General features: G+C 45.0%; 1 protein-coding gene across 3 annotated transcripts in view; it reads right to left on the bottom strand.

The window, feature by feature from the left end:
- Positions 1–2,397: 2,397 nt before the first annotated feature.
- Positions 2,398–16,817, bottom strand: part of FOLH1B (folate hydrolase 1B) — a 104,774-nt gene continuing 90,354 nt past the window's right edge. For all 3 annotated transcript variants that reach the window (XM_033950123.1, XM_033950122.1, XM_033950121.1), the window contains exons 14-19: positions 16,027–16,118; positions 13,296–13,386; positions 9,855–10,119; positions 5,659–5,740; positions 4,701–4,793; positions 2,398–3,227 (exon numbers count right to left, since the gene is read on the bottom strand). In XM_033950123.1, the coding sequence (XP_033806014.1) occupies positions 3,047–3,227; positions 4,701–4,793; positions 5,659–5,740; positions 9,855–10,119; positions 13,296–13,386; positions 16,027–16,118 (804 nt within the window). In that variant the 3' untranslated portion in view covers positions 2,398–3,046. The remainder of the gene's footprint in view (positions 3,228–4,700; positions 4,794–5,658; positions 5,741–9,854; positions 10,120–13,295; positions 13,387–16,026; positions 16,119–16,817) is intronic.

Raw genomic sequence — 16,817 nt, 5'->3', positions numbered from 1 at the left:
AGTCGGATATTGATTCTCCCCCTCCACAAAAAAGCCTAGAGGACTACAACAAAATCTTGTCTCTTGCAGTTGATACTTTAGAATCTAAATCACAAGAAAAAGTAGACAGGGACAGATTTTTCAGATTACGGGGAACCACAAGTACAAGGGGGCACTCGGAAAAATTAAAAGGAGACAGGTTTAAAACAAATGCCAGAAAGTTCTTTTTCACCCAGAGGGTGGTGGACACATGGAACGCGCTCCCGGAGGCTGTGATAGGCCGGAGCACGTTACAAGGCTTCAAAGAAGGTTTGGATAGGTTCCTAGAGGATAAAGGAATTGAAGGGTACAGATAAGAGTAGCGGTAGGTTATAGGGATAGTCTGGGACCATTGCTCAGGCAATGGGCCTGATGGGCCGCCGCGGGAGCGGACCGCTGGGCGAGATGGACCTCTGGTCTGCCTCAGCGGAGGCAACTTCTTATGTTCTTATGTTAATTTTGCATGAGGTAAAACTCTTTATAGTTTATAAATCTTTCCTTCTGATAATTTCAGCTATACACAGCTGAAAGCAGTGCAACATCCAGAAAGTGAAAAACTATCTAAACTTCACTTTCTGTGTATAGCTGAAATTATCAGAAGGAAAGATTTATAAACAACAACGAGTTTTACCTCATGCAAAGTTGTCTTTTCTTTAATAAGATATTAACTATTTTTTCTGAGGCCCTCCAAGTACCTACAAATCCAAAATGTGGCCCTGCAAAGGGTTTGAGTTTGAGATCACTGCTATAAAGGAAATTGAAGCATATTTAATAAATGAAAGTAGGCACCTAAGAGACATTTTCTCAGGGGCAGATATTCAGACCGTAGGAGTCAGCCAGCATAAGACTCACTGTCAATGCTGGCCCTGGATATTCAATGTTCAGGCTGTTTCTAGTGTCCGGCATTGATTGAATATCCCAAGTTGTTTTGGACAGTGTTAACTAGGGTGCCAGATTTTCCAATCGAAAAATCTGGACCCCCTATACGCCGCCACCAGGCTCGCACAGTTCCACCCATCTCTGCCCTGTAATGTTCCAACACCCCCCCACCCCATGCCTGCTCATGTCGGGCAGGAGGATGTCTGCGCATGCGCGGATAGCATGGGATGACATCATTACGCGGCATCTGCACATGCGCGGGTTTCGAAAAGCCTTACGGCAAAGTTTATTTTAAACAAACAAACAGACTGTTGCATACAAAAGGACCACTTTATATAAAATATGGGACCCGACATGGTCCGTGTTTCGAATGAACCTGTCTTCTTCAGAGGTCCCAGAAAGTAGTGGTAACAAAGACCAAGCAACAAATGTCTAATCTGTGTGTTGGGTGCTAAGGCCAGAATCCAGTCGGGTTTTCAGGATTTCCCCAATGAATATACATTGAAAGCAGTGCATGCAAATAGAACTCATGCATATTCATTGGGGAAATCCTGAAAACCCAACTGGATTCTGGTCCTCGAGGACCAGAGTTGCCCATCTCTGGCTTAGGCCTTCTACCGCTTCAGTTCTTCAGCTGTAATTCATCACTACCTAAGCATGCAACACACAGATCAGGCATTTACTGCGTGGTCTTTGTTACCACTACTTTTCGGGACCCCTGAAGAAGACAGGTTTGTTCGAAACACGGACTGTATTGGGTCCCAGAGTTTGTTGCCTGGTCTTTGTTACCACTACTTTTTGGGACCCCTGAAGAAGACGGCTTTGTTCGAAACACGGACTATGTCGGGTCCCAGATTTTATTGCATGGTCTTTGTTACCACTACTTTTCGGGACCCCTGAAGAAGACGGGTTTGTTTGAAACACGGACCGTGTCGGGTTCCAGATTTTATAATAAAGTGGTCCTTTTGTACGCAACAATCTGTTTGTTTAAAATAACCTTTGCCTGCATCTTGTGCATCTGCCTGCAGTACCTTTCTTTGTCTTTTGGGCTCATACTTTTTACCATAAATGTTGTGGTTAGAATGGCTTATGGGCTCACTAGCTCACTCACCAGGCTATTTAAAACACCTGTTTGATGCTCTACTAGGCTTTCCCATAGCAGGTGCTGCTGTTCTAAAGATAGGTATGTACTGTTTCGTTCAGATTTTTGGGGGGTGGAAGGGGGGTCAGTGACCACTGAGGGAGTGTGTGGGGTCAGAACTTAATCCCTCCAGTGTTTATCTGGTCGGTTTGGGTAACTTTTTGGCACTCAGACGCTCTGAAAAAAAGGTCTGGCTCACAACGCCTAAGTTCCGTCCAGGATATCTTGGGAAAGGATCTATTATTACCGCAAGACGTCCAAGTCTACGCCCACCCAAAGGCCGTCCAGAACATGCCTCCAACACCGCTCCGACCCCCTTTTGTTTTGAACGCATAGCAACCTCACAAGATGCCCAAAAAGACAGTTTTGAAAAGTTCTGTTTTCTGCCATTTTGGGGACATCTTAGAGTTTTGAAAATGCCCCTAATAATATGCTCTTTTGGGGGTTCATCTGCACTAATTGTGAAATCAGCTTTCTAGGTTATAAAATAAGCAGTGAGGATTTTGGGGGTCTGAACATTGTCCTTTTAATATGGCAGACATAAGAAAAAAATGTGACTAATTTTTCCTAGAGTTCAGTTTTAGATTTTTCTTAAAATCTTACATCACTACATATAGCGGATATCAATATTGACTCTACTCCTATCTGTTCCAAGGACTGAGAGCTGATGGATTATTTTTTATAAAATGGTGGTTCTTAACCCTTGGATCAGGGCACGGCGGTGACTCATAAAACACCGTAATATGTTGGATGAGTAATGGGTAATGTTCCTTATCTCGTTGATTGCTGGTGAGGTATTTATGTTATGTGTCATGTATTTATATGCAACGCTCAAGATTCGAAATAACAGAGTCCTTCTTCCTGCTCTGCTGTCCAGAAATCAGAATTCTGAGGATGCAGCTATTCGTAATGGCTTTTACATTAGTTTCTCTGAAATGTCCATGAAGATGATCTGCCTAGTATTCAGTATAGTTCATGATGTTTAGGGACCCGCACTTCCTGTTAATTTCACTCCAGAGTCCCTGCTGCTGCCTGTATGGTGAAGGTTGCAATGGAGATCTGACGCTTCACTTCTTCCCAAGCCGCCTTCTGGTCTGTTTTATTTCCAATATTAAACATGGCATCATAGATCCCAGGGAAAGATTCTCCGGCATATTTGTTATGGCTACTGGGAGCAAAGATGATGTGCCTGTGAATTGAGCATGCCAAGCATTCAGAATTACATATGCATTTTTACTGATATCACCATTATACAACAAAGATCAGCTCTGAAGAAAGTATTACTTATATTCTACTACGAAGAGGTAAAGATTTGATATTAACAGGTGCGGATGTGTCCAGGGGGAAAACATTTCAGTTTGTTGCAACTTTTTTTTTTTCTTATTTTAGGATTTTTTTTTTCCCCCCCAGCTTGTTTCACACTGTTCTTGTTAAAACATTTTTAGAACATTTTAGAACTTTTTTAAGGTAGTTAGATCAACTTTACAAGCATTTAATTATATTTCATTAATTAAAATTAATTTTATGTGCACTGAATTATATAAGATGTGTACATTCTCATCACCATTAATAAGTGTTATTAGGATGTGGCAAATAACCAAATAGCCCTCCCACCCCTGTGGATTAATTAATTTGTTATTGGGGAGGGAAGAGGGTGGGGAAAGATTCAGGAGTGGGGAGGGAAGGAGAAGGATGGATTTGGAATGGTGATAGCTTCAGAACAAAAGGCCAGAACAGTTCTGATTAGACTCTTTTTTTGTGGGCAGAGCACCAATCAGCACTGAGGCAGTACGGAGGAAAGGGCGATTTTGATAGGCTGGAAATTAGAGATGTTGTCTTAGGAGCTTGCACCTTGTCTTCTCTCCCTGTTGGTACTGGGGTTATATATTTTGGAGGAGGCAGGGTAGGGGCTGTGTTTTTGTTGCAGCTATTGGTAATTATTCCTCATTGAATGGTACTCTTTGGAATTTTTGGAAAATCTGGCAACCCTACCCTAGGGGGAACTGCAGTGAACATTCCATAAAAGGTCCATAACCCCCTTACATTGTATGGTGAGCCTTCCAAAACTCATCTACTCAATTGTATATGTCTCCAATAGCCCCTATGCCTGCAGCTGTCATCTGTTTTTGGTGGGCTCACACTGTCTACCACAAGTGTACTAGTTAGAATGGGCTATGGGCCTGGATCCCCTTCTCTGCAGTCCACTGCACCAACCACTAGGACTGGCCATAATACCTGAAGCTGACATATTGGCTGGTATGTACTGTTTCATTCACATCTGTGGGGGAGTGGGAGGGGGGTCAGTGACCACTGAGGGAGTAAGGGGGGGGACCCATGCCTTCATGCCTCCAGTGGTCATCTGGTCAGTTTGGCTACCTTTTGGCACTTATTTCTTATTGAAACAGGTCTAGCTTCAAACGTCTAAGTTTTGCCCTGGATATTTTCTGCAACGTTTCCATTATTGCAGAAAAATGTCCAAATCATATGTCCAAAGGTCACATTTTGCCATTTTTGGACATTTTTTTCTTTTGAAAATGAGCCCCTTACTCTCCTATACAGTTGGGCAGACTTGATGCGCCAATTGTTCCTTATCTGCCGTCATCGACTATTCGACATATATAGCGATGAGTGAAAAAGGAAGGGCGAGTTAAGATTTTCATACCTATAGAATGGCGTCCCAGGTAAACCTAGAGGATCAATAAATGCCCTTTCCAAAAACATCAACTGATCATTGATGGATCTTATTAAGAGAGGGCTAAAAGACAAAAAGAACATATTAAAAAAAATGAAACAATTTTATAAAAGTATGCGTAAATGCTAAAACATCCTACAAATTACTGATTGATGATACAGATCAACTGCTTAGATCTGCACCAGGTGAGTGGTATATCAAGTTGTATTAAAACATAATAATAAAACATGATTAATGAATGAGGGTGGCAGGATTTCCAAGCTGTAGGGTTTATTTCAGGTAAAAGGTGCCCAAATGTGCCAAGACAATTTGACGGTAATTCTATAACAGGAGTTCCAATGCAGGCACTGGTTAAGACACCTAATTTCAATCTAAGTTATAAAGAAAAGTAGGCGACTACTTTCTTTATAAAATCTTTGCGCAAAAGACCAAGAATGAATATACATCATGTCCTATGGCTGGTGTAGATTCAAATGTGAATTCCCATGGAAGAAAACCCACATGTCGGAATATAGATCTGCTCCCAGACATGACTATGTGCCTGCATTAGGGACAGTGATAAATTCTGAGGTCTGGGGTCCTGCAGTCCCAGCACTTCCTTCAAACCCATACCAGCACACACCAGAAGCCCCCTGCCCCCAAGGAATCAGACCTGCCCTTTATGATTGTATGAAATGGGTATTCCCACTCAATGTTTTGCTGCAGGGACATCCATGCAGGCATTTAATTTAGGCGAGGATCTCCTTTGGCGTCCTTTCCAGAATGCTTTTCTTTAAACAATAAGAAACTTCTACTATTTCACATCTTTGTGTACTGAAGGGAAATTATTCTGTCTAACTGGAGGAAGTCTGAATACATCATTAATTGTAATATCAGTTTGATCTAAAAATAAACAACAATATTTCATTAAGTGAACCAAATAACTTACTTGTTCGTGTCTACGCTCTTCACTTTCTGGTCAAATGCCAGAGCAGCTTGAGAAAAATTGCTCACAGCAGAAAAAAGAGGATCTGCAAAGATTAAGATGACTTACTTCAAGATTATATGCAATGTATTGATACAGAAGAAACAATGAAATGAAATGAATGCACAATGGACCAGCGTTTCCTGAGCTTGGTACTAGAGCTTGGTGTTCAAAGTATAACCAATAAATATGCAGGGGCCAATACAGCGGGTCACCCCATGGTCTCAAGACCCCCTCAATTTTAAGCCTCCTCCCTGGTTTCAAGCCTCCTCCAGTCTTAAGTCCCCCCCTCCCCCCAGTTTCAAGACCCCCATCCAGTCTTAAGCTCCCTGGCTTCAAGACAACCCTAAGCTCCACGACTCCCACCTCCAGTAAAATTAGGGTTACTAGGTGTCTGGATTTTTTTTAGAGGATATGGTCCGGGCATCCGGATGGTTTTTCCAAACCCGGCACTTTGTCAGGAGAGCATCTGTGCACGCTTGGGTGCAATGTGGTGATGTCACGAGCATGCGTCATTGCGTTACACCTGTGCAGATGCTCTCCTGACGCCACTCTGAACAAGTGAACAGGTTGAGGGGGCGAGGCTGGGGTGTGACTTGGGTGGAATGGGGCGGGGCCCGATAGAACTGGTCGGGCTTCGGGGGTGTGGCTATGGGTCTGGATTTTACTTCCATAAAATCTGGTAACCCTAAGTAGAATGAGAGTGCCTTGTATAAGGAGAAATGACACCTAGCGGTAAAGGTGTGAGACAGCTGCTAGGGGCACCATTTTATTAGGAGGGCCAGACCAGACAGGAGCGATTGGGCCTCGCTCACGCCCAAAGATACCTTCGTAGACCACCAATGATTTTAAAGGTAGCCCATGTGGGGAGGGGGAGTGGGGCAGGGAGCTATTGAAGCCAGAAGGGGGCTTAAGACTTGAACAGCATTGATGTGTGGGGGGGGAGGGGGGCTTGAGACTGGAAGGTCTTGAAGCCAGGGAAAGAGCTTGAGACTGAAGGAGGAGGGGGAATTTAAAACCAGGGGGCACCGTGTCAGCTCAAAGTCTGAGTTTGGGGGATGAGTCTAGTGTTGAAGGAGGAACCCTACTCTGTAGGCCTGGGAATAATGGGCCACGGGAATATGTTATTATTATTTATTTTTAATATTTATTCACCGCTTGTAGCCTAAGCAGTTTACATTAGGTACTCAAGTAATTTCTCCCTATCTGTCCCGGTGGGCTCAAAATCTGAATAATGTATCTAGGGGCAAGGGAGTGTCAAGTAACTTGCCCAGGTTCACAATGAGCAGCAGTGGGCTTCAAGCTGTGACCTCAGGGTACTAAGGCTGCAGGCCTAGCCACTAGGCCACTCCACACACAGTGTCTCGCAAGCAGTTTTATTCTCTCGCCCCTGGGTTCAGCAACCCGTGGTACTAGTATACTGCAGATTGCTGTATCTTATAGAGAATCTGATAGACTCTTCCCTAACTGCCCTTAGGTGCTATTCTATAAGTTAGTGTCTAAGTGTGTTAGTGTGTAACTGCAAAGGTATCATGCATGCGGATGGGGCATTACACCTGCCTTTTAACTTGGTGTGAGTGTTGGCGCCCAAATGCCAACTTAGACTCTATTCTATAACGGAATCTGGGCACCCAGATGCTGTTATAGAATTCTATCTTGGTTCACAGATTTAGGGCACTTAATTTTTAGCATCGTCTCTAGACTTCCCTCCTATGGGACTATGGGCTCGATTCACTAACCTGCCCGATCATGACCGATCCTTGGCAGGCCAAACAATTCACTACAGGCTAATATTTAAATGGGGGCAATCAGAGGAACGCCACCCACCGACCGCACGGATCACTACTGAGCGATCCTGTCGCATGCGCAGACCATCTCTTTGCCTGTCCATGGTCTGCGCATGCTCTCTCTACGCAAGGAAGCCACTTTTGCAGACGGGGAGGGGAGGGGGGCAATCAGCCAGAACACATGAATCCTACTAGGCCTTAACCCACCCCGACTCTCCTACTCTCTGCCGCCTTCCCTGCAGTGTGAGCCCGCGGGGCTGCACTGCGGCGTGTTCTGGAACGCGCTGTAGTGCGGCCCCATTTTAAACCTGCGGGCTCGCACTGCAGGGAAGGTGGCAGAGATCCAGAGCTCGGGGCAGAGAGCAGGGCTGGAAGATAAGGGCAGAGCTCGGGGCAGAGAGCAGGGCATGATCGGGACAGAAAGCAGGGCAAGATCAGAGCAGAGAGCAGGGTTGGAAGATCAGGGCAGAGCTCAGGGCAGAGAGCAGGGCATGATCGGGACAGAGAACAGGGCAAGATTGGGGCAGAGAGCAGGGCATAATCGGGACAGAGAACATGGCAAGATCGGGGCAGAGAGCAGGGCTGGAAGATAAGGGCAGAGCTCGGGGCAGAGAGCAGGGCATGATCGGGACAGAGAACATGGCAAGATCGGGGCAGAGAGCAGGGCTGGAAGATAAGGACAGAGCTCGGGGCAAAGAGCAGGGCATAATCGAGACAGAGAACATGGCAAGGTTGGGGCAGAGTGCAGGGCTGGAAGATCGGGGCATAGAGCAGGGCATGATTGGGACAGAGAGCAGGGCAAGATCGGGGCAGAGAGCAGCGCTGGAAGATCAGGGCAGAGAGAAAGGCTGGAAGATAAGGGCAGAGCTCAGGGCAGAGAGCAGGGCATGATCGGGACAGAGAACACGGCAAGATCGGGGCAGAGAGCAGGTCTGGAAGATAAGGGCAGAGCTCAGGGCATAGAGCAGGGCATGATCGGGACAGAGAACATGGCAAGATAGGGGCATAGAGCAGGGCTGGAATGTCGAGGCATAGAGCAGGGCATGATTGGGACAGAGAGCAGGGCAAGATCGGGGCAGAGAGCAGGGTTGGAAGATCAGGGCAGAGAGAAAGGCTGGAAGATCGGGGCAGAGTGCAGGGCGGCAATGGAGCAGGAGAGTCAGCAGGGACGTGTGCAACTGGTTCTCAGCAGTCGCCTCTTCTGTTGATCGGCTAACCCAGTCAGTGTCCCATATTTGTTTAGTGAATCACGTCCCTGCCTACTTTGCATGCCGTTTCCTCTCATTTGCATGCACGGATCGGAGGAGCAGTTAGTGAATCGGGTCGGAGGGAAATCGGGTCGCAAACCGATCGGTACACGATCGGTTTGCTTAGTGAATCTAGCCCTATATCTGGACTGAGCAGAGGCATTCCCAGTGAAGAGGTTGGGGAGGGGTTTGCATTTATGTCCATATTTTTAAGAATTGTGCTAATAGAGATAAGGAAAAGAGCTTGTCATGAATGTTCAAATGTTCCTGTTTCTTGCATAGAGGAAAATCCTTTTACAAGTTCTTTTTGGTACTTCTTTTAAGTAAATATTATGACATCGCTTATGCTGTTCCTGCAAACTTCTAATGTAATTCTTGTTAACTTTGATGTAATCCGCCTTGAACCGCAAGGCATTGGCGGAATAGAAATCTCTAATGTAATGTTTAGCACTAATTAGAGAGAATTAACGAAACAGCTGAAAATACTAGAGTTGTTCCTCTGCAAAATGGTTCCCTTACTTCATCTGGGATTCATACCCAAGCCTTTTTTTTTTTTTAATTGGACTACCTACGGCAGAATGAACTGAAAATGCAAGGCCAGCTCCATGAAGTTTAGAGAATGACACGGTGACAAAATTCATCACCGTCCCCGTGGATAACCATGGGAAACCATCTTCATGTCATTCTTTAAGGAGAGAGGGAAGAATCAGAGTATGAATGGCCACAACCACTGACCCGCAAGCTTTGCTCTGAAGAATGCTGGTGTAGAAGGACTGAGGTTGAAACAGACACTACAGAATGACAGTCTCTGGTATCCAGAGCAGATATTGTGATGTCATAATGCCTCATTCCACCAGTGCCTAAGAGCCAATCACATCAGTGATGTCACAATGGCTTCATTATCCTTGGCTCACATAAGAATCAGAGTATGAATGGCCACAACCACTGACCCACAAGCTTTGCTTTGAAGAATGCTGGTGTAGAAGGACTAAGGTTGAAATAGACACTAGAAAATGACATGGGATTATTTCCCGTGGTTATCCGCGGGGACGGGAACGGTGATGAATTTTGTCACCGTGTCATTCTCTAAATATTCACAGTGAAATAAGTTGAAATGATGACTTACCAAAGGATACATTAAACATTTCAAGCCGAGCTTGGTGCTTCCGGGCCAGTGTGTAAATGGTATCGGCGTAGCACTTCAAAGCCTCAGCGTAATCTCGGCAACGGAAGGGAAGGACTACAGAGTCAGCCAGTTCAAAGACGAGTCCACCTCGTACCTGCGCAACCGCGAGGTGAGTCTTAAACGTAGGGTCATAGAACTTCTCCACTAGTTCAAAGGTTTCGTAAACGCTGTGGTAAACGGGATAGCCACTATACCTGCCTTCTTTCTAGAAAAATAATGCAAGGTAGAACAATGAAATGGCAGGTTGCCTTGAATTATTGATGTAGGAAGCACATCAAATTTAGGGGTCCTTGTGGAAAGCCGCACTAAAACATGGCTTGCACTATGATTAGCGGATGGGTTTTCCAGCGTGCCGAGGCCACTTTTAGTGCGGCTTTAAAATGCCCACATTTCCCATTTTTGCAGGAATGGCCATGCACTAATCTCTCCGTTAGCACATGGCTATTAGCGGATCAGCCCGTAACTACACTTATTTTGTAGGCATTAAGGACTGGATTCTCAAAATGGAGCTGTTCGGAAGGCACCGGGTAGGTGCCCGAATGGTGCCTAAGTGTTTTAATTGGCCATTAACAGTGCAGTATTGACTAATTTTAAAAAAAAAAAAAAAAAAAGTAGGCGCCTTGAGGCACCCACAAAAATATTTATTTATTTATAGTATTTATATACCACATATAGCCTAAGTGGTTTACCTTCAGGTACTTAAGCATTTTTCCCTGTCTGTCCTGGTGGGCTCACAATCTATCTAATGTACCTGGGGCAATGGGAAGATCAAGTGACTTGCCCAGGGTCACAAGGAGCGGGGTGGATTTGAACCCACAACCTCAGGGTGCTGAGGCTGTACCTTTAACCACTGTGCCACTCTAGAAATCAAAATATAGTGAAAGTGAGCTCCATTGGGAGAACGGTATAGAAAACTGAATGAATGAAATAGGACAATGAAGCCATTGTGACATCACTGATGAGGCTGGCTCTTAGGCACTGGTGGAATGAGACAATATGACATCACAATACCAGCTCTGGTTATCAGAGGCTGAAACCTTTGACATTATTTATTTATTCAGTTCTCTATACTGTTCTCTCAGTGGGAGCTCAGAATGGTTTACATGAATTTATTCAGGTACTCAAGCATATTTCCCTCTCTGTCCTGGTGGGCTCACACTCTTCCAAATGTACCTGGGGCAATGAGGGGATTATGTGGCTTGCCCAGGGTCACAAGGAACAGTGTGGGTTTGAACCCACAACCTCAGGGGGCCACACACTCCCAATAGGTGACCGAATTGCATCTATGTAGATGCTTACCAGTGCCGATCATCACAAGAGGTGTGGCAATGGGCAGGGTTGACGTTCGGTGCCACTAAGTCTGATTCTACATTGAAGATCACCACTGGAAATGTAGATGGCCTATATTTCTGGTGCCTTTCTTCGACCTAGGCCACGATTCTCATAATGGCGCCATTTTGAGAATTCAGCTCTAAGGGCTCATGCGCTAACCACACACTAATCAGATAGAACAGCTACAACATAGTGGGCTAACCGATTAGCGTTGGGCACCCCTACTCTCCACCCCCACCCTGCAGGCTGCCTTGATTAGGAAACTGAAGCACTCTGATGAATTTCCCGCCCCGCCCCCCTCCCCTCTCCCCCCTTGCTTAGCTCATGCAGGGGTTTACCCTGCCTACTTCTTACAAGGTGGGGTTTTTTTTTTTTTACACCATATTAACATAACTATGATGCATAGTGTTTTGAATTTGGCAAATGGTATATACAAATATTTTGGTATACAGTACTCCCCCGATATTCGCGGGGGGTTCCGTTCCAGGAGGCGGTAGATTTTTGGCTATAGCGCGTGGTAATTTTGTGCGTGCGCTAAAAACCCTAGCGCACCTTTGTAAAAGGAGCCCAAAGCGTCGTGTTAAATCTGGGCTTAGGGTATGGGAAAGCCCCACATTAAAACGTGTTAACCCAGATTTTGCCATAGTTTTGTAAAAGGGCCCCTAAATTGCACTTAATTATAGGACAAAGGGGGCCTCTAGGTTTTCAAAATAACGACCATGCATGTGTTAAATTAATTTGTATATAGTGAAAGCTGTGGCTGCACATCCATCTCATGCATATTCATGTTAGCTATCTAAGCCAGGTCTTAAGGACTGGATCTGGCCTTTTAATTGGAAGTGGTATATCTAAGATTAGTCTTCTAAAAGAAAAGCTGCCGTGTCCCTTCCTCCCACCACATTCCCCGGTGTGTTAACACTGAAACCCATAGCTGTTGGCTGCCTGTGTGTCCAAAAGAGAAGGATATTCTTGAAACTCGATTGGCTACTGAGGACACGTTACATTATATTACATTACGGATTTCTATTCCGCTTGTACCTTGCGGTTCTAAGCGGATTACATTGGAAGATAACTGGGCATTTCCAAGAAGTTACTTTACATTGGAAGATAGCTGGACATTTCCAGGAAGTTACTTTACATTGGGAGATAGCTGGACATTTCCAGGAAGTTACTTTACATTGGGAGATAGCTGGACATTTCCAGGAAGTTACTTTACATTGGAAGATAGCTGGACATTTCCAGGAAGTTACTTTACATTGGGAGATAGCTGGACATTTCCAGGAAGTTACTTTACATTGGGAGATAGCTGGACATTTCCAGGAAGTTACTTTACATTGGGAGATAGCTGGACATTTCCAGGAAGTTACTTTACATTGGGAGATAGCTGGACATTTCCAGGAAGTTACTTTACATTGGGAGATAGCTGGACATTTCCAGGAAGTTACTTTACATTGGGAGATAGCTAGACATTTCCAGGAAGTTACTTTACATTGGGAGATAGCTGGACATTTCCAGGAAGTTACTTTACATTGGAAGATAGCTGGACATTTCCAGGAAGATACATTGGAAGATAGCTGGACATTTCCATGAAATTACATTACATTAGAAGATAGTTGGTTTCAAGTTACATAGTGAGGTTTCAGGTTATTTTGTGACATAGAGAAGAAGATTCCAGCATGATGGGATTCATGTTAGGTTAGGTTAACCGAATCTGTTTTTTTGAATAGTAGTGTTTTTATTTCTTTTCGGAATGCTTTAAAGTCTGTTGTTGTAGTCAATAGGTTGGATATAGAGGGGTCAAGTTTCGCTGCTTTAGTAGCTAGGAGGCTGTCGTATAGTAGTTTTTTGCATTGGGTACCTTTGAGTGGTGGGTAGGAGAATGGTGTCTGGGTTCTTCTAATTCTGGGTGAAAGGTTTCGATTTCAAGGGGATATGTCCAAAGGTTATTAGCTTCGGTAATTGCCCCAAATAGCAGTTGTTCACGTGAATCACTTGGAGGGTAATTATTCCATGATAAATATCCTGTGTCATGATTAGTACAGGACTTACCCTATTTTTTGTGTACCGGGTTCTGCCAGACGAAATCCCAAGTCGCTGAAAAAAGACTTCAAAGTCATTGCCAGACCCCAATTTGTTTATCCTTTTGGGGGGGAAAAAAAAGTTCAACAACAGAGCAGTCTTCATTCAATTAATGAGAGCATGGGAATAAAGTCCTCCTACAACTTAAATTTGGCCTGGGGCCCCTCTACTTTGGTCTGAGGCCCCCCCGAGCAGTCATAATTACTAGTGGTGCAGCCCCACCAGCTGAGGAAATGTGGCGCCTGTCTGAATCAGCTGTGGAAACGGAGTGAAGAAACCAGCAGGCGGCAGCAGCGCTTCGAGCTGGGTGGGGTGGGGTGGGGTGGGGCGGACCGCCCCAGGCGCCGTCTTGGCGGGGGGCGCCGGTACCTCTCCTCCTCTCCGCCCCCTGCTCCTTCCCACTCCTCCTCCACCGCATGTGCGCCTTCAGTTCCCCGCCAACCTACCTCTAGCTCTTCGCCGGTGAGCAGCAGTCCCCATCCCAACTAGGAAGGGTCCCATGACTAGAAAGTGGCATCGGAGGGAGAGCCAACGCTAGAGCAGGCAGCAAGTTAAAGATGCTGCTCGCGCTGGGGAGCTAAACAGGCGTGGGGGAATGGAAGGGGAGCGTGTGCGGTGGGGGGGGGGAGTGTGGGGGGCTAACACCTCCGCCTCGGATGCCTCCCACCCTCGCTACGCCACTGAAGCCGCTGTTATTGGCATCGCAAGCACTTTCGGCACTTATGGGAGCACTTCCTGATGCCAGTCTATCAAAATCAGTATCGGGGAGTGTCAATGTGCTGACGGTATCGGTGACAGAGGCTTGAAGTGCTGCAGCCTGTTGGCTTCTTCACGGCACAACTGACTCGGGGTGAGTTCTGGATTCATTCTGCTAAAGGTGCCTGGGGATCTTTGCCAGCTAATGCAGTTTAATTAATTAATTTATTATTTTTATAAATCTTTATTGATTTTCAAACTTTGACAGTGCATAACAATTAAATACACAATTAATGCATGAAACAATCATTTCCCCCCTCCAAATTATTAATACAATAAGAACCATTATGTGAATATAATTATAATAAAGTAATTTTATACTCAAAATACCTTACCCTCCCCTGTTTAAATATTTAGTTAGGGTGTGTGTGTGGGGGAGGGAGGAGGCATGAGGGAGGGAGGAAGCAGGACCGTTGCTAGCTATGTGCAGCGGGACAGGGTGGCAAAATTGCACCCCGCCCATTGACTTCTCTTATTGGCATCACTGAGGTGGTGAACAAAAAAGACAACGAAAGGTACCGCAGACGAATGTACAAGAAGCAGGCAACGTTTATTTTAAACAAACAAGCAGATTGTTGCGTACAAATAGACCACTTTAAACCAAAATAAGGGACCCGTCACGGTCCGTGTTTCGAACAGCACGTCTTCTTCAGGGGTCCCATAAAAAGGACACGCAACAAATGCCTGCTGCTCCAGTTCGTCAGCAGGACATTATCACCGCTAAAGCACACAATACACAGATCAGGCATTTGCTGCGTGTCCTTTGTTACCACCATTTCATGGGACCCCTGAAGAAGACGCGTTGTTCGAAACACGGACCGCGTCGGGTCCCATATTTTGGTATAAAGCGGTCTATTTGTACGCAACAATCTGCTTGTTTGTTTAAAATAAACGTTGCCTGCATCTTGTACATTCGTCTGCGGTACCTTTCATTGTCTTTTTCGTTCACCGCATTTTTTTTTTTATTTTACTGCCGATTTGTTGGATTTTCTTTTTTGTCCTTCATTACTGAAGTGGGCAATGCGGGAGCACGACGGGAGCCCTTGGGCGTGAAAACAAACAAAAAAGGGGCAGTGAAAGCAAGTGGGAGCTTAGGTAGGTTTTGAACTAGAGAATGACACGGTGGTTGTTACCCGCAGCTAGCCGCAAGTAGCCGCGGGTAACCCGCCAAAACGGGAAGAGAAAATTAGTGGTCGCTGCGGGGACGGGGACAAGGCCATTCACCGCTCCTTGGAGTGGTGAATGGTCTTGTCTCCACAGTGAAGCCAGCACAGATCGCGCGGTCCAGCATCCCCATCCGATCGCCGCATCCCACGTTCTGCCATCTCCCTCCCTCCACCTCACCTTAGATGCTTGCCGAATCCGAGTTTAATTCTTCTCCCAGCCAGCACGCTTTCAATAAGTCGCGCGTGCTCAGCTGCTTGAATTGTTGAATCTCCTCTGACGCAACCGGAAACAGGAAGTTGGGTTAGAGGAGAAGATTCAACAGCTCAAGCAGCCGTGCGCGTGGCTTATCGAAAGCGTGTGGCTGGGAGAAGAATTAAAGTCAGACTCAGCAGGCACCTAAGGTGAGGTGGAGGGAGGGAGATGGCAGGACGCGGCGATTGGGTGGGAGGGTGCTTCTGGACCACGTGATCCGTGATCGTGCATGATTCCTCACATTAGGAAGGAGGGAGTGGACAGTAGTTGTGGGGACGGGACGGGCACAAATTTTTTCCCCGTGTCATTCTCCATTTTGAACCACTAGAATCCCAAGAGCCTGGGGAGAGTAACTCAAGTCAGCAAAACCTAGTGCATTACAAATACAGGTGTGCCTTACTGAAGCTCGTTCTTGGACATAACCCCTTATTACTTAACTGAAACCCATCATTAGTCTAAAACCTTATTGTCTGTACGCAATTATTATTCAGTCTTTGGCTCGTTCCTTCTTTCATTTATACGTCACCTGGGAGCATCTCTATATTCTGTCCAGTTGTCTTTTTGGTGCCAACTCTCATATAGAGATTTTCCTTCAAAAGTCTCATCAGGACTAGGTAGCTATATGTAATAAAGTATTTAGTTAGCTATTAGATTTCAGATTTGGTCTTGCTGTCCTAGATTCAGCAATTCAAGTGCCTCCATTAAGGCATTCATCACTCAGCTGTGTCATACATTTTGTTCAATTTAAAAATAATAAAACCTTAACAGATCAGGCAGTAACTGAGGCAGAGTCGTGGAATAATGCATTCCCACCTGTTCAAGAAACTAAACATAATATGAATCATATGCATATGAAAATAAAATTTCACTCCGTAAATCCATGAATTGGAAAAACAAAAAAATCACCCTGGTCATTTTTAGATTCATATGTACATTCTACTATGTAGACACTCCTGTCTTCTCCTCTCTTTAAAATTTTTTTTTTTCTTTCTTTTCTTTCTCTCTTCTTTTTTCCTCTCTCTTTCAATTTTTACTTTGTCCTATTTCACTTTCTATTGTCACACATCACCACAAACAAATCCAATACTCTGAGCTTTTCTTAATAATATGGGCCTTTATAAATAACTGTATATTAATGCAAAATGTTATACTACTTTTATGTATTTGAATTGCTCCTTGTATTTTTTAAAATACTGAATAAAAATTTATTGAACTAAAAAAAAAAAAAAAGAAACTAAACATACTTGGGTCAATATTCAAAGCCATTTAAGTTGATGGGAGATGTCCTTGCCAGCTTAAATCACTCAGGGCTGGCTA

This window comes from Geotrypetes seraphini, chromosome 6, assembly GCF_902459505.1.
Source record: "Geotrypetes seraphini chromosome 6, aGeoSer1.1, whole genome shotgun sequence".
NCBI lineage: Eukaryota > Metazoa > Chordata > Amphibia > Gymnophiona > Dermophiidae > Geotrypetes > Geotrypetes seraphini.
The sequence above is the reverse complement of the archived record's forward strand: the minus strand, read 5'-3'. Positions and strand labels throughout refer to the sequence as shown.